Raw genomic sequence first — 25,101 nt, 5'->3', positions numbered from 1 at the left:
CGTCATTGTTGTTGTGCACCACGTGTAGGGATCAGATAGCATGGTTTTTGACACTGAGACCAACCTCAACCTCAGCGACCGCCCAGAATCAGGTTTGGTGTCATTGTGTCATCAGTGATGAGTTGTTGGAGGTTTGATGGTTGAATTCAGTGACAATGGGTGCTGTTTGGGTGGCCTTACGATGGTTTATTTATGGTATTGGGTTGGTGGTTTTATTTTTATTTTTTAGGTTCCTTGGTTTGATAATCTAAGAAAATTCGAGTGTTTGGCATGTATGAATATCTGGATTCATGTTTATTTTTTTATAATAAACTTTTTTAAAGAAGATTTAATAAATTTTTAATATAAAAATTAATTTAATAATAGTTGAAGGTAATTATAAACAGAAGGATTGACAATGAGCAAAAATGTAAACTTACAAGTCTAAAATGGCTAAAGTGAAACTTAAAAGGACTAAAATGACATTTGACCAAACTTTAACGGGTATAATTTATATTTTTTCCTAGAAATTACTTTCGAAACGAATTACTCAAGACCTAATAAGTAAATTTTTAGGCCATCTTCCCTGTCATTTTTTTCTTTATACATTTAAATTTGATTTCTACTTATCTTTTGTTCTGTCTCGTGGTAATTCAGGGCGCCCTTTTGGTAAATATAGCTCGAGGGGGTCTTTTGGACTATGAGGCTGTACTTAATCACCTTAAGTCTGGCCACTTAGGAGGTTTGGGCATTGATGTTGCTTGGACTGAGCCATTTGATCCAGATGATCCAATTTTGAAGTTCAAGAATGTTATAATCACACCTCATGTCGCTGGAGTTACGGAACATTCTTACAGATCCATGGCTAAGGTATCCACCTTATCTAATATATATTGGATCACTGCTTACGTTGTGGATAACAATAGTAGTTCTCTTTCCAAGCCAATAAATAAATAAGTGAAAGGATGATACTTCTCTCAATGCCTTTTTCTAGTTTCTACTTAATACTTAAGAAAAAGTACAGATAATTTACACATTCAGGTAGTAGTCTTTTACTACTGACTAACCTAATTGGCTAATTTTGCGATAGGTTGTCGGTGATGTTAGTCTTCAACTTCATGCGGGCGCTTCATTGACAGGGATAGAATTTGTCAACTGATTCAGTTCAGTGAAGTGTGTTCATTGTGAAGCCTATTTCATATTTCATTTGATTGTCCATCTTAGGCTTCTAGCATAGAAATTTTGGGCTGGAATGTCCAAGCTATTTCATGGTTTTACCTTTGTCACCATTAAACCAATTGAGTCGAATTGGGTATTAAAATATAAAAAATGATTCATTTAATTTTATTCAAACACAAGGCGAGTTTAAACTCAACCCCAAGTTATATTATGTGTTCAAGCCTTTTTATTTTCTTGTTGAGCGAGCTCAATCTTGTTCACGAGCTTTTTAAATTAGTCGAATTGAGAGTTAAAATATCAAGAATGATTTCATTTAATTTTATTTGAACACAGGCTGAGTTTAAACTCATCACACAAGCTATATCATATAGGTTCAAGATTGTTTTATTTTCTTGTTGAAAGCTTAACAAGCACCGGGGTTCAAGTCTCTAGGAAAGAGTTTCACACACATATACACTTATATTAGATTAGAGTAGAATTTTATCTCGCAGATGTGAAATGAAGGAACATTGCTATAGGATTATTGAACAATTTCTCTTGATTAGGAAATAGAGTTAATTAATGCAATACAACGTCTGACAAATTTAGTACATAAGTATATCAATCCATTTAGATAAAAATTGATTGATTTTCTTTTCCATCAGGTCCATCATTGTTTTGGACCTGCGATTCTAATGGAACATTACATGAAGGCAAGTGAGGAGGAGGTTTGTGGATACTTGTCTCAGCAGTGCCTCCATTCTTTACTATAAAAACAGCAGCCATACCCCAGGTCATATGTCTATCTATATGACAATGCCAAAACCACACACCTGCCAAATAATATTGATATTAACATCCACAATTCTTAGACCAACCAGAAGATTAGATCAATTTGTATATGCATATAAACTAAACATATAAGATAGTGATAAAATAACTTGCCTGGATTGTTTGCTACGAATCTAATGGCAAGCCATCCATTCTTAGGGACACCGAAGGTATTCACTTCGACTGGATCAACCAAATTAAAAGTTTTTGGGTCGGTTTCATTGTTATAATTTCCATAACCAGATCCAACCACGTAAAAGCTATGCCCATGCAAATGCATTGGATGAGTCCCAGCGCCGTTCATTAAATTAGTACCTTGAAAAACAACCTCAACTACTTCATTATAATTCAACATCTTCACCTTGTTCCCAAGGTCTGCTATTGCTATATCAATTGGGAGCTCGTCAGCTGTGAAGTTATAATAATAAAGGGGTTGGTCTGGGAAATCTGTAGTGTAAACCCCACTAATGTTCCTGCATGAAAGATTTTAATTTAATCAAATATCAAAATGTATTGTCATATATGGTAGAAGGATAATCATGTTGCTTTTTGATAAAATATTCATATTTAGTCAGTATTCTATGCAATGTTTGACGGAAGTCCTTTAATAAAAATATTCAATTAAAAAAAAAAAAAACTCAACCAAATGATAATATCAAAACTCTAAAAAGATAACTAAAACATAAATTGATTATATGGAATAGGACCAAGTAATTATCAAACTCTACACGGTCTTTTGAGTAAAAGTCATAGTTTTTTATTCTAACTTTTTAACTATCACTACCGTGGTATCAGTATCATAGGACATAGAGTGTGCGTTTGGGTTCCCCTCTTTTTTTCTTTTTTCTTTTTTGAAAATAATCAAACTTTTAGCTTTTTGTCATAAATTTAATATAAAAGTTATCAAAACTATATTTTTTGATAAATACTATGAAAATAAACTACCAAAAAAATAAGCAAAATCTAAACGCACTCGCAATCGCAAAGGAACAAATGGAAAAGCATTGAAACTGGATACTTCGTTCTTTACAAAAAATAAAACAATGTATATTAAAAATAAAATAAAAGAGGGAAAGAGGGGAGAAAAAAAAACCTGTAGTAAGCAAGCAGTATATCAATAGGAACTGGGTTACTCCAACTTATGTTATTCGTGCTTGTAGCTAATATATCTCCACCTTTTGATGTACATGTGCTATTTTGGCAAGCAATTTCACTCATGGAAACTGTTACATACATTCTAGTGGTTATGTTTAAGGGGACATTTACAGGATGGTCATTGCTTGCTAAGCTCCTAAAAAGGATTGAGAATTTTATGGCAGCTGTCAAGTCTTTGTAAGTGGGAAGTGTACTTGGAAAGGAAGGAGATAATGGAATAGTGTAGTTTCCTCTGTATTCGATGATTGCAGTGACATTGACATGGTCAAAATCTGTATCTCCCACACCTTGGCTCCAGAATTGTCGAGCAGCTATATAATAATGGCCAAGAGTCTGATTTGCTGTGAGTAGAATATCCATGGTTTGTCCTGGGCTTATCATTATGTAACTAGTAGTTATGGGTTTGATATAATTTGCATCCATTCCAACAATTGTGAGGTTGTGTTCAGCTATTGCAAAGAACATATCTGCTGCCACAACTGAGTTGACTAGACGAAGAAGATAGGTCTTACCATGATCAACCACCCGACGGTATGTTGTTTCTACAACATTAAGATTATGACTCAATTAATTCCAATAAGTGATTTTTTATTTATTTATGGATAATGCTAAATATATACAAATTTTAGTAAATTGACATGACAAAGAATATGATCATGGGTTTCAAAAACCTAATAAATGAATGTGTAATCATTTTTTTTTGGTGTGATTGGCAAAATGTCAATGCCAGGGATAATACAAAGAGTGATGATAAAAATACTATAGATTTTACTATATAGGTCGTGCAAATTGATGTACTAATCACAAAAAGTAATTCAAACACTCATTTATCATCTTACAAGTGATGCTAGGGATACTATATTCTTTATTACATAACCTGTACAAATTTATGTGTCATCAATCACATAAAAAAAAGTGATTTTGATATTCATTTATTATGTTTTTGACATTCACCAATCGTATTCATTATTGTCACATCAATTTGTAAAGATTATATAATAAAATTTATAATGTATTTAATGTTTTTTTTTTATTATCTTATTGAAGTGACACAAATGATAAATCTCATTTAAAGTACTGTTATAGGTACTACAAGTTTTACTATATATATATATATATATATTCATTTGTGAGGTGGTTGAAACCCACTAATTACGTTTATTGTCACATCAGTTATGTAGAAAAACTTGTAATACCTTTAACATTTTCCATATCATTTATTGCCATTATAGCTTATAAGCCTTTTGTCATAGATTTAAAATTTTCCGTAACAAAATGATCCAACAGGGTAGATATCTTGAATTAAGATTTTAGGAAATTATGCTACATAGAGTTGTTTTAATCTTTTAACCTTTTATTTTGTAATAAACGGTTCATATTAGCAAACACCTTAAAAAAAATGATGGGACAACCAATTTCATTATCATACACTCGTACCTCTAGTCCTCCGCTTTTGTTCTCACTGTCGTGCTGACATTGATATCAATGACTCAATGTAGGTGTCCAATTTATTGAGTATTAATTGCAATACACCATCATTTTAAGATTCTTGCTAGTGGATTTATGACATGATTTAATTTGAACCGTTTATTACAAAACCAAATATCAAAATTAAAAATCTTTATGTGATAGAGTTTGTCAAAAATTCTAGAAGATCTTAATTCCAAGTATCACTGAGCTATAAAATCTAAAATCTACCATAATTCCTTTGGAGCATGGACACAAATCTCCTGGTTCGCCATTTATGGTGTAAGCAATAGAGTGTGGCAAGTCACTGCCATATATTAGGCCGTAATCCAATTCGGCTTTTAAATTTCCACTGTACAATGACCCTGCATTCTCAACAAAACTTAATCAGAAATACAATAGCATAATATTATTCATTGACCTACACTAGCAGTTAACCTGTGCAAAATGCACGGGATGATGCCAAAATGATTTTGCACAATCAAATTTATTAAATATGCAATTAATACACAGTAAAATTTGCCTACGTTTAATTTATTACTTTTTTTTTAGAAGAGTTTAATTTTTTACTTCATAACTATAGAAAACATTGACATTTAGGAATAATGTTTTTTTACCTCCAAAATTTTGGAATTTGTTTCTATACATACAATTATACAAAAAGATTGGGTTGCTCATAACATTTTTTAAAAAAAAAAGAAAATCTTGGACACTAATATACATATATATATATATATATATATATATTATAGTGAGATTAGGAAACATAATATGAGGAGTGAAAAATTCTTAGATATTCCAAGAATATAGATAAATAATGCTTCATTCTCTCACATTTATGATGGACTTCACTATGATAATAAGTGAATCTCATTATGAATATGAGATGACTATTTTTTATGTTCCAGGAGTATCTAAGAATTACTCATATGGAGCACTCACTATTGGCTAGGGCCTAGGTGGTCGATTGTAGACCTGTAAGAAATTGAATTGCTATGCGTTGTCCAGCACATCAATCTCCATTTACCTCTTTTCGAATTATGACAAACGGGTTAGGTTTGGCATGCATTAAAGTCGAATATATATTTCATTTATGACTTGAAAAATATCACAATTGCTACAAACTCTATGTTTTACAAATAAAAATATACATGTATAACCACCGCACACCCTTGGTGCGTTGGTCACTCTACAAGTATAAGTGCTTATGGAGTATGGGAGGCAAGGGTCGAGGTTTAAGTCTCCAAGAAGGAGTTTCACACACATATATACACTTATATTAGGTTAGAGTAGAAATTATATCTTATATAATATATATATATATATATATATACATGTACAACTATTTATCTCTATATATTAAGAGGATTTAGAAAGTTAGATATTGTCTTTTATACTCCAAAAATATCCGTAATTTAGTTAATTTATCTTTATTCCTAAAACATAAAAATGAGTTTAAAACTGTAAATTGACAAAAATTAAAAACAAAAAACCTACCAATATTTATAAAACTAAACCATGTTATATAAAACTTCCCACCACCCAAAATAAATAAATAACCCAACACACCAACGAGTCCACCACCCACGTTTTCCTGTCATGGTCAATCATCGTCTGCAGAGCCACCACTACCGGACAGTTCTTTAAATCCAACCAAATCCCATTGTCACACTCAAACTCATCGTAGACACTTTGTCTGACACAATTCGGAAAAGCCTTGAAATGCAAACTCTTCCATTTGGGTAAACATTAGGAGATATGATTTCAAAGACCGAGTGCTTGCATCTAATGGCTACTACAGCAGGTGGCGTTTAAATTGACACTTACGATTTGTGTTCAGTGCAAGGATCAGTCCATCACTGCAAATAGCAACGAGTGGGTTCGACGAGAGAATCGTTGTTTGGTTGTTAGCTGGGTTGAACTGCTGAACTGGGGTTGCTGGTCTGACAGAATTTACCTGTGATCTTTGAGATTGGTTTTGGATTTTTTTTGGTGGTAGTGGGACAGTGGTTGGCCGTGACCGGCAACGTTGATGGCATCGGGCGAACATGGGAGACGGATCTTGTGGTGTGTTGGGTTATTTATTTATTTTGGGTAATTTGTTTTTGATAGGAAAAAAAGAAAAAAACCCAAAATGAGAAAAAAAAAAAAAAAAAAAGCAGATTTAATTAAATAAGTGTACATGCAGTAAATTTTTATTGGTGAAACATAAAATGAAATAGGGAGAGTAGTGCCGAAGATTTGCATTCTTGCAAATTTTTTTTTTTGTTTTTTTTTAATGGTATGCATTCTTGCAAATTTGATTCCATAGTCAAATTGGGTAATTAATATTATTAGTAGAACTCAATCAGCTCATGAGTGAATATTTGAAATTTTTTTAATAGTCGGTGATATATTAGTTTTTAAAATTTTTAATAAAATTTGTAATATGACTAGTATCAATTTATTTGAATTATAAATTTATTTGAGCATTCACATCCATTATTTTATAATTTTTTTCTACTCCTGTGGCTCTAATCTGTATTGTTAAGACTCTAGAAAATCCTACCTTTTAAAGTGAATATCATCATACATTAAATAATGTAGTTTAAAAAGTCAAATTTTTTAGATGATGTTTGCAATCTTTATTTTATTATACATCCTAATAATATAAGTGATGGTAGGTGATATAATACTTCATAAATGTCTAGGTGGAAAATTGTGAATAGTAGGTGATATAAGTGATGAGTCATAACTAATGCAAACCAACCCAGATGGTCCCATCGTTGGCTTTATATTGTGGAGATGGTGGGGGTGGGGGTGGGGGCTAAATGATGTTGGCTCTTTATTCCATGTAGAACACAAGTGAAAGTTTGTTATTCCATGAGTCATCACTATTGCAAACTAACCCAGATGGTAACTCCATCGTTGGCTTTATATTATGGGGATGGTGGGGGCTAAATGATGTTGACTCTTTATTCCATGCAGAACACAAGTGAAAGTTTGTTTGCTCGTTTGTTTTTGTTTTTGTTTTTTGTTTTTACATTTAGTGGGATTGAGAAATTCAAAAATATAAGCATACCAAGAATAATGATAGCCTCATCATCTGGTTTGGGAAACGGATAAGTTGTTCCAATAGTAGGCAAGATGACAATGGCACCATGAACATAGGCTCGTGTCCAATCGCTGTGTGCATGCCACCAGAGTATTCCCTCCTCAGTGGAAAATATGACCTCATAGGTGAAGTTTGATCCTGGTTCAATAGGACATTGTGTGATGTATGCTAGGCCATCTGACCATGGATTCCTTGGTTGCTTTACACCATGCCTAAAAGAACCATAAAATTATCCATGGATGTGAATCTTGTTGAGCAGTACTTATGTAAGAGATAGAATGATGATTTTTTTTTTCCTTGCCTTAGTTTTGTTTGATTTTTTTCCCTTATGAATGTGTGTGTGTGAGACTTCAATTTATTTTTGGTTTAGAGTATATGAGAGAGAGAGAGAGAGACTTCAATTTATTTTTTGGTTCAGAGTCTATGTGTAATTGTGTTTGGATAAGAAATTTGGGAGGAGGCAGAAATTTGAGAAAGGAGATTTATCAATTTCCTTGTTTGATATTGTGAAAGAGATATATATTCAAAGTTGAAAGAAAATCCAATTAGATTCAAAAATTAAAGTTCAATTTTGTGCCAAATGTCAAATTAATTTATTAATTTTAGTGTCAGTATTTATCACTTAGTGCAACAATCTAGAATTTTTTAGTTTTACATAAAATATGACACCACTCTCAATAATAACTACTGCATTTAATTTTAAACGAAAAATGCTAAAACAGTAAACTATTTTACAAACTACTAATGTGGTGGGTGATTATTGGTAAATAAAAAAAATTATGTTAGTAATAGGCCTAGAAGATGACCAGTAATAATTTGTCATATCAGCAATTTGTAAAAATATTTTAAGATAGTTTGTGGTTATAGTTTTCCTCTTTTTAAATATAAGAATTCTATAGCGTATTGAACTTTTAGTTTTAAATTGTTCTCTCTCTCTCTCTCTCATATTTTGTGATCTTCGTTTTACTATTACTTTGGTTGCCTTGGACTTCTATAGCAAAGACAGTAATGTAATGAATGATTAATGCTTGTGTAAAAACTTGGTGCCATCAAATAACCTTACCTGATCTGATCTGATCGATCCACTCCCCCAAAGTTCATGTTTTTGTGAGAAACACAGATGCCTGGGTTTATGACACCTAGACAATTTGCTTAGGGACGGTAGATGTTCGACTTATTCCTACCTGCTTTTTTACCATGTACATTAACGAAGTTTTGTGGCTATTGTTAGGGCCATGCATACTAGTACTGCAATGAATTTCTACTGCCGACACAATCTTCATGCTCCACCATTACCATAATAATGTTATTGATCTTATATTAAGAATCTTGGTTTAGTTTTAAGATGCTTTGTGATTGTGATTCATTGGCACCTTTGATGTTTAGAGGATTCTTAAGTATTATATTTATATGATGTGGATGTAAATAATTTAACAAAATCTAGATTACCAGCATCCAAATTGCCACACAACCTCACATTTTGTGTAATGTAGATTGCTATACCAAAATATGTATCAATATTATCCTAATTTAATTAAAGAACCTACTTTTAAAGTAGATACCAAAATGATTAAGAAACTACTCAATTGTTTAGTACTATGTTGAAAAGTATTAAAGTAATCAAACCTTGTAAAAAAAAAAAAAAAATCATTCTGCATTTAAACCAACAAAGCATAGGAATGTAAATGAGCTTTATGCTGTGTCAATACAATTAACGTGTTTATCCATTAGACTTGTAATTAGGAAGAGTCCATGCTATGTCTTAGTTATTTATTTATTTATTTTTGGTATACAAAACTAATCAACATACATTTACAAATACAATTGGTACATGGATTTTTTTTTTTTTGGGGCTCTCTGCTCTCATATTTTAATTTTTTATTAGATAATGTTACTTGTGTTTTTTTTTTTGTTTTTTTTTATTTTTTATTATTTTTTTTAAATGTGTAAAATATTTTATGTATACATAATACAATGGTGTTCTAGATTAACTAGTAATCCTTCACAATTCCTGTGAATAAGTTTAATATGAGAATATCATACTCTCACAAAATTTATCAAATGAGCATCATTACATTCCTAAATCTATATGTTGTTGTTTTATTTTTCAAGAAATAATTTGATATTACAATAGGGAGGGTGGATTTGGATCCTAATTCTCCTAATTATAAAAAATAGGCTATGTCACTGAGTTAGAAGACTCTTTTATGTATTCCCAAGCATTATGTTTATATAAATATGAATGCCAAAAAACCTCTTTTTATGCTTTTTTTTTTTTCTTTTTCAAAAACTTTTAGTTAATAAGAAACCAGTAAAACTCATTCAAATGCATTTTGCATTTACATGTGCATGTTTATGAAGAGAGTGATTGAGCTTACCAATGAATGGTCACCCCATAAGAACCTTGGTTGTGAACATTGACATACATTGTGTCCCCTTTATGTACCGGTATTACTGCCCTGGAATACTCTCATTTACAACTAACATTCTTGTTGTGTTACATAGTCTCGTGAAGTTTTTCTCTGTAAGCTGCGAAATAAGAAGCATATATTAATAAATTAATGTAACAACAAAAGCAGTAAGCTACAATTCTCTCATTCGGGTGACAAGTTTATCCATTCAAACCATAGTATTGGAAAGTAAAATGTTAAAGCTATATTAAATTTTAGTACAAAATGTTACATTGACAATGAATATGACTAATGGATTTCAACAACATAATAAATAAATATCAGTATTTTTTTTTGTGATTGGTATTATATCAATTTGTAAATCTTATATAGTAAAATTTTTAATATTTCAAAAACAGTATAGCGGTAATTAAAAGATAAAAAGACAACTATAATATGGTAATTAAGTACTTACAATAAAGTCATAGAAATGGACCTCTCCTTCGACGATGGAAAGATACTGTGCAAAAAGAAACAGAAAGCCAATGGAGTTCAACAGACATTCTTTGTTCTTGGAATTCATATCTTACTTTCCTCAGCTCACTCTTTCTTTTGAGATGTTGACGTCGTTCTTTGAGAGCTTCAAATATAGGCCTGCCCTCATTCAAATGGAACGGTCATTACTCATTGGGAAAGTGTCTTATATATATATATATATATATAAATTTTTTTTTAATATTATTTAATAATAAGTGTCTTTTTTTTTTAATGGAATTTAATAATAAGTGTCTTGTAATTTGTAAACGTGGTGTTCTAGGTGCCGCTTGGTTACCATGTTTAAACACTAGTGTTCAGTGTTTAAACACTGAACACTAGTGTCCAAAAACCAAAAAAATGTGTTTGGTATATCAGTCTTGTTCCTTGTTGTTTGGAAAATATTGTTCAAAAACCAATGTTAAAAAACCCATTTTTTGAAATCACCTCCGGACAGTTTTTAAATAACAAATACTAGTGCTCAGTGGCAATTCCGTAATTATATTAAACAATAAACACTAGTGCTCAGGTCAGCTTTTTCGTATTTTGGTCAGCTTTTTTAAAAATGTTTTGGTCGGCCATGTTCTCTCTCCTAATTTAAAATATATTTATTTTGTACTTTCATCAGCTTTTTATATCATTCAAAACACACATACCAAATATATATTTTATATTTTTTGAATACTGAAAAATGTTGTTTAATCATGATATCAAACACATTTTATTTTATTTTATTCACACTAAAAACATATTTTTCAACAACAATTTTTAAACCACAGTACTCACATCTTTTTAAAAAACAAATTTTGAAAACTATGACCAAACTGGCCCTAGTGACTTCATTTTTATTTCCAAATTTTCAGCTCCAAAAAATGTATCACGTGATTCTACAACTTACCTAAACAAGGCATGTGATTATCTACCAGCACAAGAATAAACCGGCATATTCCCCTCAAAAAAAGAAAAAAAAGAAAAGAATAAACCGGCATATAGGTACGTACGTATGCGTAGTTTACTTTGAGTTCGTCGTCTAAAAACGCCATGGGTACTATTACTAATGTAGACTTTACAAAGAGTTTTTGCCTTTTTTGGATTGAAAACGTAGCTTTTGGCTAAATTACAAATTCTAACATCTAATTATAACTAAAATTTAGTTCAATCCCGTAACTTCGTTTTTATTCAATTTAATCTTTTAACTTTTAATTTTATTCAATTTGTATGACAAAAGTCAAAGAAATAACTGAATTGAATAAAGTGAAAAATTAAAAAATTAAATTTGAACAAAAATGAATTTTCGTGGTTGAATTGAATTTTATGTAAATTTAAGCCTTACTTTTTGTTTAGAAAATAAGCTTTTTAGATTTTTTTTGATTCTTTTTATTTTTTATGTAAACGTACTCGCTTTATTTAAACTAGTCTTGTTACATGTACTTTGCATATACAATGAGACTCTATTTTTGCAGTTTTTTTTTTAGTAAGAACTTGTGGTATTTTATATATATAGAGAACATGGGGTAGTTTTAATATATATAAATATATATATATATATATATATTTATATATATTTGTGGGGGTAAAATTCATCAGTCAACAGTGGGCCTTGGAACCCGTGCGGAGCCCAACCATAACAGGAAGTGAAGACACGGCCAGAGGATTCCCAACCCAATCCTGTTGGGCCGGGCTTGTTTAAGGGGTGTCCGAGGAGGAGTGTCTCCTCGGACGCACCAAATGGGAGTCCAATTCACACCCTTTACATGGTAAGAAATCGTCCCAAATCAAAGGGAAATGCTAGACGTTCAGGGGGCAACCACAACTGCCGCATTAAATGCAAGGGAGCTATTTTTCCAGCAGCATTAATGTAGAAAGGACAGGAGAACAGTATTATCTTGGCCAGTGCAACTCACAGAAAAGAAGGAGGATGTCCTATGAGACAGGCACTCAAGTAGAGGCCCAGATGATTAACAAGTGTAGGGCCATAACCAATTGAAGGATGCTATATAAGAGAAGAAAATCCCCATGACTAACGGATCGAAAACTGGAGAGAAAAAAGCAAGGAAAAGAGAGAGAGAGAGAGAAGTTCTGTAAACAAAGTATAAGATACAGTCCCATGGACTGTTATCCCAGGAAACTTAATGAAGCGTCCCCACGGTCAAATGGTTGCATGGCTTACTAACAATTACGTTTACTCTGTCAAGACCTAGTTCTACGACCCACTCTCTACAAATTCATTGTTGAGGGTCTTTTGGGCCAGAATCACCTGCTTGTTGGGCCTGGGCCCCAAACTCCGCCCTCACAATTTTTTATAGAAACGTGGGGTAGTTTTGGTTGTGTGCATGGGGTAGGTTTTTTATTTTTAAATTTTGTCAATTTACAATTTTAATATCATTTTTTTTATGTTTTAGAAACAAGAATAAATTAATTAAATTGAGGTATTTTTTGAAGTAAAAAAAGATAGTAATTAACTTTCTGAATTCTTTTAATATATAGAGAATGGATTATAAATTTATTTATTTTTAGAATCTAAAAAAACATATTTTTGAATGTAGACCGTTGGCTTTTGTTTTGCTTACTGGTAGTTTAGAATACTTATAAAACAAAAAGCTTTTTGTTTTGTTGACTGGTAGTTTAGATTCTCTATAGAATGCGATAATTGGATGTTGCTCTATTATAGCTGTGCTTTAATCTCATTAAAAAAATATATATTACATTAGTTGCGCCTTAATCTCTGGCAGGTATAAAGTTTTTAAAGTCACCTATATGATATCACAAATTTAACAAATGGGACAAAAGGGGCCATGTGGCAATGTCCCCGAGGAAAGAGCTGTCAGACATGTTCTCCTGGAGCCCGCCTAATTCTTAATTGAAAACCATATAAGAAACGTGCACATATACTGAAAGGTAAAAATATCTTTTTGTGATTACATTTTGGCCATTTTTCATTTTGATCCTTTTTTGAAATTCTTATTTTGGTTTCTAAATATTGAAAATTATTTTTAATTTAGGATGTGTTTAAATACTGCTTATTTTACTGAAACTGAAAACTTATTGTTGAAAGTTTTGTAGATAAAGGTAAAAGTTAGTTAAAATAATATAATGAGGCTCATAAATAGTACAAAAAAATGTAGTGGAGCCTATAAATAATAGTAAAAATAAGCTGAATAGTAAAATAATTTTAATTTTTAATCGGTTCCCAAATGCACACTTAATCTCCATCATCATCTTACTAATGAAAATATCTTACATGAAAGATGGAGTGCATTAGTGGTAGACATGACATTAACATGACCATTAAAATAAATTTTATTTGACATTTAAAAAATTCCAAGTCAACATTTTAATTAAGAAAAATTTTAATTTCTCAATTTAAATTTAAATTAAAAAAAATCAAAACAACTTTTTATTTATTTATTTTTATTTTTAACTTCTTGACAATCAAACACACAAAAATTAAATTTATTAACAGCCATAGTGCTACACACTTCGGTCATTTTTCATTTTCCTCTCTCTCTCTCTCTCTCTCTCTCTAAGCTTAGGTTGTGGTCATTGGGATATGCCTTTGATATGGGTTTAGAGATAGAGAGAGAAACTAATATCAATGGTGGTTGACATGGTTCGGGATTTGGCTTTGATCTAAGTTTAGAGAAGAGAGAGAGACTGAGATCGGTCGTGGTGGTTGTGAAGTGTTGGTCGGTTGGGTCCGGTGGTGGGTTGTTGGTTGGATTTGTTATTAGTATGGGTCGGGATGATCTGATACGATGTGTCCATTGGTGACTAATCGATGGTGGCGAACACATTTGATCTGTCCATCGTCACTTTGATATTTTTATTGATTGGTGGTATGATATGTTCATATGGATTTGGCTTCTTAGTTTCATATGAGATTGTTTGTACTAGGAAATTGAAATAATATATTTGTTGGCCTTTTGCTATTGACTTTTCATTTGGATTTGTTTGAATAAAAAAATTGAAAGAATTGGCTGGGCTTTAGGTTTTCATTTGAAAGAATCGGTTTCTATTGGGAAATTGAAAATGTATATAGTTGAAAATCTTTGTGCTTTGAATGTTTTAATTGTAATTTGTGGGCTTTGATATGTGTGAATACTTGTGCGTGTTCTATGTGTTTTCTTGCTGGGTTTATGAGTTTATTTGCTGGGTGGTTCGATGTATTGGAGGTTTTGGTTTGATTTACTAGAGGTTTCAGATTGTTGGGTTTTTGCTCGGTTTTAGTGATTTGGTGATTTTATGGGTTTGGTTGCTAAGAAAATGCAAGAAAAGAAAAAGAAAATCTTGATTTTAAAATTTTCTAAGCAACCAAACATGTTGTTTGAGTAAGAACATGAATAACGATGTTCTTTGGAAGAACATGAACAGTCATGTTCTGGGATCGGAAAAAAATTAATGAGAAGCATTTTTTTTAAATTTAATTTAAAAAAAAAAATCATAAGGTTGATATGTTGTAAGAATTTAAAGTAAGATATGTTGTAAGACCACTAAAAAACTATTTTTAGCGCTTCAAACACCAAAATACTTACTATATCAAGGGTGCATCTAAGTAAGCCTAGGTGTTGGTCATCTATCCTTTAAGCTTATGTTTTTCAATTTTATTGTTAGGTTGTTTTGGTTTTTTTATGCATCAAATTTGGTATCAAAGCAAAAATTTAATCGTATTTTCCAAGTATCCCCCATGGGTCACAGTCAAATCTATTACAAAAGGAAAAAAAAAAAAAAAAATTGTGAAGCCACCAAATCCATCTCCTAGCAAAACCCAAATCTTCAAAAAAAGAAGAAGAAGAAGAAGGAGGGTAAAATACTATTTTGCTTCCTAAACTTTGCAAAAAGTTTGTTTTTCATCCCTAAACTTTAAAAAGTTATTTTTTCATCCCTTAACTTTGTAAAGAAAATTTTCAATAGTTTAGAGACAAAAATAGGGATGGAATAAGAACATTTTTCAATACTTTAGGGATGAAAAACAAACTTTTGGTAAACTTGAAGGAAATAAATTTCCAATAGTTTAGGGACAAAATATGAACTTTTTAATAGTTTAAGAACGAAAAATGAACTTTTTAAAGTTTAAGGATGAAAATCAAACTTTTGGTAAAGTTTAGGAACCAAATAGTATTTTTCCCAAAAAAGAAAAAGAAAAAGAAAAAGAGGGAAAAAATAGATTGACACCCCCATGCCAATGGTTATTTTAATTTTGGAAGTCAATTGTATTTGTATTGGTTAATTGTGATTTATTTTAGGTATAAGTGGTTAATTAGGTTATTAGATTTTTAGGCTAAATTACTAATTTGTTCTTTCAACTATAAGGTCAATTTTAGTTGGGTCTCTCAATTACTGATTGTGTCATTTTAGTCTCTCAACTATTAATTGAACCAATTTAGTCCTTCAACATTCAAAATCAAGTCAATTTCTTCCATGAATCTCCTATTATAGAAAGTGTATATGTGGGGGCCGGCCCAAAAATGATGGGCTATTCCAAACTCAGGTCCGTCCGAGGAGCGTACCATCCGAGGAAGAGCCTCGTATGCAGCATTACCCAATCCCAGCAGCTCCAAGGAAACCCGTCCGAGAAGTAATTCGTCCTCGGACATCACGAAGCCCAGACGAGAAACTATGCTCAGCCATTTCAGCTCACCTTCCCCAACATATAAAACGAATTAAATTCAAAATATCTCACGGAAGGCTACCACCACATTAATTGCGCCCCAACCACCCTCTTGGCTGCATTAATGAGGAAAAGACTCCTGAACAGTACCGCCTTGGCCTCTGCAACTCACAAAGGGTCTGATGAGGGCGTCTGATGGGACAGGTGCTCGAGTGGATGCTTGGATGACTAACAGGTGTAAGGCTGGGATGAAAAGAAGAAAAATATATAATGTAGTGAAGTCCCTCAAAGAATAGAGGGGGGGGGGGGGAGAATTGTAAGAGGAACAAAAGAAATAAAATCAGACTTGAGGAATCCTTCTTTGCGTTCTTATTTCCTTTCTGCAAACAGTACACTACGTGCATTAGACCTGCTAGTTTCACTGAGGCCAAGTTCTTTAACCCATTCTCTACAAGTATTTATTGTGGGTTGTGCTTTGGGCCAAGGCCTGATCAACAGAAGTTGGGCCAGGAAAATCGTGCAACCACAATTGGCGCCGTCTGTGGGAAGAACTAGGGCATCAGCTAGTGCAATGGTCAAGCATGTCAGAACTAGACCCGCACCAAGAGGATCCTCACCAAGCTAACTCCCAACGGACACGACATGCCGAGTCCCAGAGGCAAAATAACCCAACTGGCCCAGCTGAAAGGGGGAATCGTGAAGGGAGTGTGCATACCACCCGGACGAGCCAGAGTCACACTCAGATAGGAAGTCACGTGTCTCAGAGGCGAAATAGTCACCAGGCCATGCAGCGAGAGATAGATGACCTAAAAAGGAAGTTACGACGTGCGCAGCGAAGACGATCTCCCTCTGACTCAGGCGAGTCTTCTAGTCCAGAAGACGTGAGTTACAGACGAAGGTCAAGGACCCCACCAAGCGAAACCTTTTCTTACGAAAAGGAACCACGCTTTGTACGAAAGTATGAGCGCCCGTCCAGCAAAGGTTCGGGGAGCGACGCCATGAAGAAGGCGTTGGATCAGGTTTCAAGATCACCCTTCACGAATAGAATCGAAGGGGCTAAGATGCCAAGACGCTTCAACCAACCGGCGTTCGCCATTTATCACGGCAAAGCAGACCCGGTGGAGCACGTGAGTCAGTTTAATCAAAAGATGGCAATTTACTCGCAGAACGAGGCCCTGATGTGCAAAATCTTCCCCTCTAGCTTGGGATCGATGGCAATGAGATGGTTCAACAGCCTGAAGACAAACTCCGTGGGCTCCTACAAGCAGCTCACTCAAGCTTTTTACTCCCGTTTCATTACAAACACTAGAGTCCCTCGACCTCTCAGTTCGCTGCTGTCCTTGTCCATGCACGAAGGAGAAACCCTGAAAGCGTATTCGGATAGGGATTGGGAGGTGTATAACGATTTAGATGACAACCATGATAACATTGCTATCAGCACATTCACAAGCGGCCTCCCCACTGGGCATGGCTTAAGGAAATCCCTCACTGGGAAACCAGCTACTGACGTCCAACAGCTGATGGATAGGATCGACAAGTACAAAAGAGTGGAGGAGGATCAGCGGCAAGGGAAGGGCAAGGAGAAGATCGTCCCCTTTAAGGCAAATGATTTCAGAATGGAGCGTCACAATCCTGGTCAGCAGAGGAGAGATTTTCCGCGAAAGGCTGGGCAGAGCACCCCGCAAACAGTGAATGCTGTATTCAGAGAGCCAGTACAACAGGTACTGGAGAAAGTAAGGGATGAACCCTATTTCAGGTGGCCGGGAAAGATGGCTGGAAACCCTGCCAACCGTAATCAGAACCTGTACTGCCAATATCATCAGGACCACGGGCATACTACTGAGGACTGCAGGAGTCTGTGGAATCACCTAGATCAATTGGTCCGAGAAGGGAAGTTACGTCACCTGCTGCACCCATCAAGCGGCCATTCCGGCCAAGCAGCACAAGAACCTCGAAGGGACGTGTCTTTAAGACCCCCCACCGGGACGATACATGTCATCCTCGCTGCACCAGGAAGAACTGGACCGCCCATCCCTAGGGTATTAGCCGTGGATCATTTCCCCTACATGGGCAGGCAAAGAGAGCCCAAGAGGTTAAAAAAGGGAAGCTCTTTGATACTGGGATTCTCGGATGAGGATAAAGAAGGAACAATTCAACCTCACGATGACGCCTTGGTGGTCACCTTGCGGATTGGGGGTTTTGATGTTAAAAGGGTGTTAGTAGATTCGGGAAGTGCGGTGGAGATAATGTACCCCGACCTATACAAGGGGCTAAACTTGACGCCAGAAGATTTAACAGCTTATGATTCCCCCCTCCTCAGCTTTGAGGGGAAGCTTGTCACACCAAAGGGGCTAATCCGACTGCCCGTACAGACTGGGGTGGAAGTGGTGGAGGTGAATTTTATCGTGGTTGACGCTTATTCACCCTACACTGCGATAGTTGCAAGGCCATGGATCCACAGCCTAGAGGCCGTGACCTCCACACTTCACCAGAAAGTAAAATACCCATCCCAAGGACGAGTAGAAGAGATCCGAGGAGATCAGGCCGTGGCCAGGAAGTGTGTGGTGGCCGCCATTTTACATCGGCCCTTGGTCGAGTCCTCGGACTCAAAAAGCTTATAGCAACCATCCTCCTCGGGGAAGCATAACGAAGGGCTTGCCGAGGAGATGAGGTGTGAAGGCCTAGATAAGATTGCTGTCAGCGATGACCCGGAGAAGTTCTTTCAGGTCGGCTCTGAATTGCCCTCTCAAGAAAAGGAGGAGCTGGTCAGATTTCTTAGAGAAAACGTCGATGTATTCGCTTGGGACGCCTACGATGCCCCGGGAGTTGATCCCAGCCTTATTTGTCACCACTTGAACGTCAACCCCTCTTCCACTCCGAGGAAGCAGCCACCCCGACGCCCTTCAAAGGAACACGCTAATGCTGTGAGAGACGAGGTGGCAAAATTAAAAAGGGCAGGGGCTATCAAAGAGGTCTTTTATCCCGAATGGTTGGCAAACACAATGGTGGTAAGGAAGAAGACGGGGAAGTGGAGGGTCTGCGTAGACTTCACGGACCTGAACAAGGCGTGCCCCAAGGACCCATTCCCCCTACCCAAAATTGACCGATTGGTGGACGCGACCGTGGGGCAGCCTCGAATGAGTTTCCTGGACGCCTTCCAGGGCTATCATCAGATACCCCTTGCGCTGGAGGACCAAGAGAAAACGGCTTTCATGACGCCCATCGGAAATTATCATTATAAGGTGATGCCTTTCGGGCTAAAGAACGCGGGTTCGACATACCAAAGGATGATGACTCGGATGTTCGAGCCACAACTGGGCAAAACCATTGAGGTGTATATAGACGATATGGTCGTGAAGAGCAAAAGGGTGTCCGAACACGTGAAAGACCTTGAAACCATCTTCGCTATCTTGAGGGAGCACCGCTTGCGGCTAAATGCCTCCAAATGCTCATTCGGGGTCGGGTCTGGGAAATTCCTAGGGTACATGGTCACCCATAGAGGAATAGAAGTAAGTCCTGACCAAATCAAAGCCATTAACAGTCTACAGACTCCTCGGAACCCGAAGGAAGTGCAGAAGCTCACTGGCATGATTGCGGCATTAAGCCGGTTCATATCACGATCGGCGGATCGATGTCGACCTTTTTACCTCCTGATAAACAAGTGGAAAGAGTTTAAATGGTCGGAGGATTGCGTTCAGGCTTTCCAGCAGCTTAAGGACTACTTGTCCCGACCACCCATCATGTCCAGTCCGGAGGCAGACGAGGTGCTGTTTGCCTACATCGCCGTAGCTCCCCACGCCGTAAGCCTGGTATTAATACGGGATGATAATGGGGTGCAGCGACTGGTGTACTATGTGAGCAAGTCACTACATGAAGCCGAGGTGCGATACCTACCCTTAGAGAAGGCAATTTTGGCGATAGTGCATGCAACCCGGAAGCTTCCTCATTACTTTCAAGCGCACACGGTCATCGTCCTGACTCAGCTTCCACTTTGAGCCGTGCTTCGAAGTGCTGACTACACAGGAAGGATCGCCAAGTGGAGTGCTCTTCTGGGGGCTTTTGATATTAAATATATGCCCAGACCCTCCATCAAAGGACAGGTCCTCGCGGACTTGGTAGCAGAATTCGCTGAGCCCTCTATAGAAACAGTGACCGAGAAGAAAGACATGTGCGGAAAACTGGTCGGCGCGATTTCGGCCGGGGAAACCATGCATTGGAAGGTCTACGTGGATGGTGCGGCCAACCAGAGAGGATCAGGAGTTGGGATAGTTTTAATATCGCCAGACGGCGCTGTCATTGAAAAGTCATTAAGACTCGGATTCTCGGCTACGAACAATGAAGCCGAATACGAAGCCTTACTTCAAGGAATGGCAATAGTTCAAAGGTTGGGTGGAAGAGTAATAGAAGCCTTCTCGGACTCCAGATTAGTGGTCGGACAAGTGATGGAAGAGCTGGAAGCTCGAGATACTAGGATGCGAGAGTATCTGGGACAAGTCAAACGGCTACAGGAGAGCTTTGAATCCTTCAGTTTAACGCACATCTCCAGGAGCGTAAACACTCATGCAGACTCGCTGGCCACTCTTGCCACATCCTCGGCACATAATTTGCCACGAGTAATCCTAGTCGAAGATTTAGTTAAGGCCAGTCCCATCAGTGGAAACCCGACCCAAGTCCATCAGATAAGACAAAGCCCTAGTTGGATGGACCCCCTAAGGAATTTCCTCCAAGATGAGATCCTACCGGAGGAAAGACTAGAAGCCGAGAAGATACGTAGAAATGCTCCTCGTTTTTGGCTATCAGAGGACCGCAAACTTTATCGGCGCTCATACTCTGGACCGTACCTGCTCTGCGTGCATCCAGAAGAGTCCGAGTCTCTTCTTGAAGAGTTGCATGAGGGAGTATGTGGAAGTCACACCGGAGGAAGATCGCTGGCGCACAGGGCACTCACCCAAGGATACTGGTGGCCGAACATGCAGAGACAAGCCCAGGAATACGCTAAGAAGTGCGATCAGTGCCAAAGATTCGCCCCAAATATCCACCAACCTGGAGGGGTTCTCAACCCACTCTCCAGTCCATGGCCGTTCGCGCAATGGGGTCTTGATATTGTCGGACCTTTCCCCAAGGCTGCGGGGAACAAGCGATACATAATAGTCGGAACCGATTACTTCACTAAATGGGTGGAGGCTGAGCCTTTGGCCAACATCAGGGACGTGGACGCTCAGAAATTCATCTGGAAGAACATTATCACCCGCTTCGGAACTCCGAGAACACTCATTTCCGACAATGGTCTTCAGTTTGACAGCAAGAATTTTAGGGAGTATTGCCGTGAGTTTGGGATCATTAATCGATATTCCACTCCCGCATACCCCCAAGGAAATGGGCAAGTCGAGGCCGTGAACAAGGTCATAGTGAACGGGTTGAAGAAAAGATTGGATGAGTCAAAGGGGAGATGGGTAGAAGAACTACCGCACGTCTTATGGACCTATCGGACAACGCCGCGGCGTTCCACCGGTGAGACCCCCTTCTCAATGACTTACGGGGCTGAGGCTGTGCTTCCGATCGAGAACAATTTCCCCACGTTGAGGTCTAGCTCGTTTACCCCAAGCGATAACGATGAGTTGCTAGGAAGAAGTTTGGACCTAGCCGAGGAAAGGAGGGAAAAGGCCACAATTCACATGGCCTATTATCAACAGAAGCTAAGACAAGGGTATGATGCTAACGTCAAACTGCGGCCTCTAGGTCCAGGTGATCTCGTGATGAGGAAGATTCTTGGCAGCGCAAAGAACCCCTCTTGGGGCAAGTTGGGGCCCAATTGGGAGGGACCATACCGTGTCACATCCGTGGCCGGAATAGGCGCCTACTACCTGGAGGATTTGGATGAAAAAGCTGTACCTCGACCATGGAATGTAAATAACCTCAGGAGGTATTATTATTAATAAAAATGGCTTGGCATACGTTCTCTTTCACGACTATTTGCCACTTGCCAGTCTACATTACAATTATTTATAAGTTTTAAACAGAGCCCAAGTCCTGCATGGCTCCTCGGACCACAGACTTGGGGTAAATTAATACTTAAGCCGATTGTTTATAAGTTTTAAACAGAACCTAAGTCCTGCATGGCTCCTCGGACCACAGACTTGGGGGAAATTGTTACTTAAGCCAACTATTTATAAGTTTTAAACAAAACCAAAGTCCTGCATGGCTCCTCGGACCACAGACTTTAGGGGAAGTTATTACTCATGACAGCTCATAGTTTTAAACAGAACCTAAGTCCTGCATGGCTCCTCGGACCACAGATTCTAGGGGAAGTTATTACTCATGACAAGTCATAGTTTTAAGCAGAACCTAAGCCCTGCCTGGCTCCTCGGACCACAGACTTTTGGGGAGATTATTACTCGTGATAGATTGGGAGATTGTTACTTAAAGGAAATCACTTTTAATACATACGCACCGTCTAGCACCATCGCGACCCTTGGATGAGCAACCCAAAAACCCATTTTCATTTTGACCGTTTGCCTGTATCTACCTCGTTGCAAATGTTTAAAAAAAAAAAAAAAAAAAAACGCTATTGACATACATTCTTAGTAAGTAAAGCGAACATTCTATATTAATATTCCGAATACATTAAAAGGAGAGGTCCTTACAAAAGAACGAAAAAACAAGACAACTCTCATTAAAAAAAAAAAAAAAGAAGGGCTAAGCCTTAGCGGGAGAATCTTCTTTCTGCTCGGGCTGAGGAGGAGGAACCTCAATGGTAGAGTCTGTGGCAGGATCCTTAGCCACATCAGACACAAGGACGGCATCAGGCACCGCCAGGTCTTGCTCCGAAGCGACTTGGGCTTCATCAGGACTAGCTCGGATCTCCGGAGGATAGAAGATGCTCTCGGGCAGCCTTAGGGCCGAATCCGCAGGAACTCCTGCAGCGTCGAGAGCATGAGCCCATGAAATGTCGCAGTACTCCCTGCACACCTCAGGGATCTCCTCGGACAGCCTGGCCTCAGTCTCTTCGGCCCCAAGCTGGCGAGCAGCATTCTTCTCAGCCTCTGTGGCCTCTCGGATCAGCTGGGCCTCCTCCCTTGCCAGCCTCAGCTCCTCCTCTACCTTTTGCAGGGCAGTCCTGAGATCCTGCACTGCCTGCCTCTCGGTGTTAAGGTTAAGCTGAGCCGTGTACAGTTGTTTACGCTGGTCCTCCGCCTGATCCTCAGCACTCTTCAAGCCAGCCTCTGCACTTTTACGTCGGTTCTCCGAATCCTTGAACTCAGCCGTGAGTTTAGTGTGATCATGCTTTAGGGACCCCAAGGCTTTCTCCACCTCTGTCCGAGCCTGGGTCTCAGCCTCAGCCATGTTGCGGCTATTACGGCAAAACTCCTCAGCCACAAAGACCTGCTGAGTAATCTGCGGACAAAACAAGAGCGTCCTTAAAAGAAAAGTATATAATCTAACAGGAGCAAGTAAATGGACAAAGCAGTAAAAGGATTACTTACCAGCGCGAGATCCCTTTTAAGGGATAGGAAGAGCTCGGACTGAGTGCACCGCCTGTAGGCCTCCATGTCCCGAGGAAGAAGTAGGGGCTGCTCTAAGGCCTCCGCCACGTACCCTGCCCGGCCACGATTATACTCTCGAACCGAAGCAGTGTAAGGAATGGCGAGCCCATCCAGCTCCAACTTTGGGTCCCATGGACGAGGGGCAGTGCGCACTTCAGCAAGGTTCCCCTCATCCCTACTGTCCGAGGAGGTGCCCCTTCTGCTCCTTGGCGCCCGTGTGGTTTTCTGCTGCTTGGCCGGCTGGACAGCCACCTCGCCTTCCTCAGGCGTGTCCACCGGCCTCTTCTTCTTCAGGTCCGGATTAACCTTAAGGCCAGGGTCCGAGACACCCTGGGGGACCACCGGAGGAAGGGTCTTGGCCTGAGATGGAGTTGGCCCCTTCGAAGATTGACCCTTTGGTGACTGAACTTTCCCCCTGGAGGACATCAACTCCTTCAAGGACTTCCCTTTTCCTGCCATGGGCTCGGCCTCTTCGTCTGAGGTATCGTCCGAGCAGATAACGATTGAGGGAACACCAACTGCAGAATGTCGGTCCTGCTCGGCTTCAGGATTGGAAGACTCCCCTAAAGGATTCTGCTGAATTTCCTCCTCGAAGTAAAACTCGTCTATTTCTGCCTCAAGAGAAAGACGGGAAGATTCAGTTTCTTCTTCAATCAGAGCAGCCGCGCCAGGCTCATTTACTGGAGGAAGCTGCTCCGCTAAGTAAGGATTCCTGACCCCAGGCAGCACTACTGGTGGCAAATCGTGTGGAGCTAGGAACCCGTTTCGGGACACGTCGATCCTAGCCAACCTCGGACTGCCCGCCCTTATAGCGTGACCGACTGCCTGGAAAGCACTGCTCAGAGGTTGATAGCCCAAAACCAGATGGGCCGCACGCAACTGTCCGTCCTCGGTAACGTAAATCTCCGACCTGAGAAGATAATTCAGCGCTGGCACATTCGTAAGGTCTATCCGAGGAGCGACGTGAATTTTGTCTGCAAACAACCAAGAAAAGTGAGGTCAGATCATGAAATTTTCCAATTACAAAGAAAGCCAGAAAAAATAACCTCCCAACACTAAATCCTTTCCCCAAAAAGGATCAATCCTAAAAGCGCCGCACCTGGGTTTCCTGCCCGAGTTGGACAGTGAATACCATCGAACCACTCCCCAGAAGCAATGAGGAAGTCATCCTTCACGGTCTTATTGGAAACTGGAAGGCAAGAGATCAACCTAACGACCTCGTTCCGGGATTTAAGATAATACCCATCATCCCCGAGGCGGTGGCATTCGTACAAATAAGCCACATCATGCCAAGTGAGGCCTAGATTCATCCGCTCGTTTAAGACATCTACACAGCCTAGT

General features: G+C 38.2%; 2 protein-coding genes and 1 pseudogene across 2 annotated transcripts in view; 1 reads left to right on the top strand and 2 right to left on the bottom strand.

Annotated features, from left to right (window-relative positions):
* The window catches only part of LOC126713006 (uncharacterized), a 28,508-nt gene extending 27,154 nt beyond the window's left edge, over window positions 1-1,354 (top strand). Inside the window, exons 10-11 of the mRNA XM_050412595.1 lie at window positions 637-849; window positions 1,070-1,354. Of these exons, the coding sequence (XP_050268552.1) occupies window positions 637-849; window positions 1,070-1,138 (282 nt within the window). The 3' untranslated portion in view covers window positions 1,139-1,354. The remainder of the gene's footprint in view (window positions 1-636; window positions 850-1,069) is intronic.
* Window positions 1,355-1,678: 324 nt separating this feature from the next.
* LOC126713007 (laccase-14-like) lies at window positions 1,679-10,754 on the bottom strand (annotated as a pseudogene).
* Window positions 10,755-22,912: 12,158 nt separating this feature from the next.
* LOC126713005 (uncharacterized) lies at window positions 22,913-24,837 on the bottom strand. Its single transcript, XM_050412594.1, has 2 exons — window positions 23,701-24,837; window positions 22,913-23,611 (listed from the first exon to the last, which is right to left on the bottom strand). Exons 1-2 carry the CDS (start codon window positions 24,217-24,219, stop codon window positions 22,913-22,915), a joined length of 1,218 nt encoding a protein of 405 aa, XP_050268551.1. The 5' UTR covers window positions 24,220-24,837.
* Between the last annotated feature and the right edge of the window lie 264 nt (window positions 24,838-25,101).

Source organism: Quercus robur, chromosome 2 (genome assembly GCF_932294415.1).
Source record: "Quercus robur chromosome 2, dhQueRobu3.1, whole genome shotgun sequence".
NCBI classification, from domain to species: domain Eukaryota; kingdom Viridiplantae; phylum Streptophyta; class Magnoliopsida; order Fagales; family Fagaceae; genus Quercus; species Quercus robur.
The sequence above is the reverse complement of the archived record's forward strand: the minus strand, read 5'-3'. Positions and strand labels throughout refer to the sequence as shown.

Coding starts and splice junctions, on each gene's coding strand:
- LOC126713005 (XM_050412594.1), bottom strand. CDS start 24,219: ATGGCAGGAAAAGGGAAGTCCTTGAAGGAGTTGATGTCCTCCAGGGGG. Junction 23,612..23,700: donor TTAAAAGGGATCTCGCGCTG/GTAAGTAATCCT, acceptor TTTTGTCCGCAG/ATTACTCAGCAGGTCTTTGT.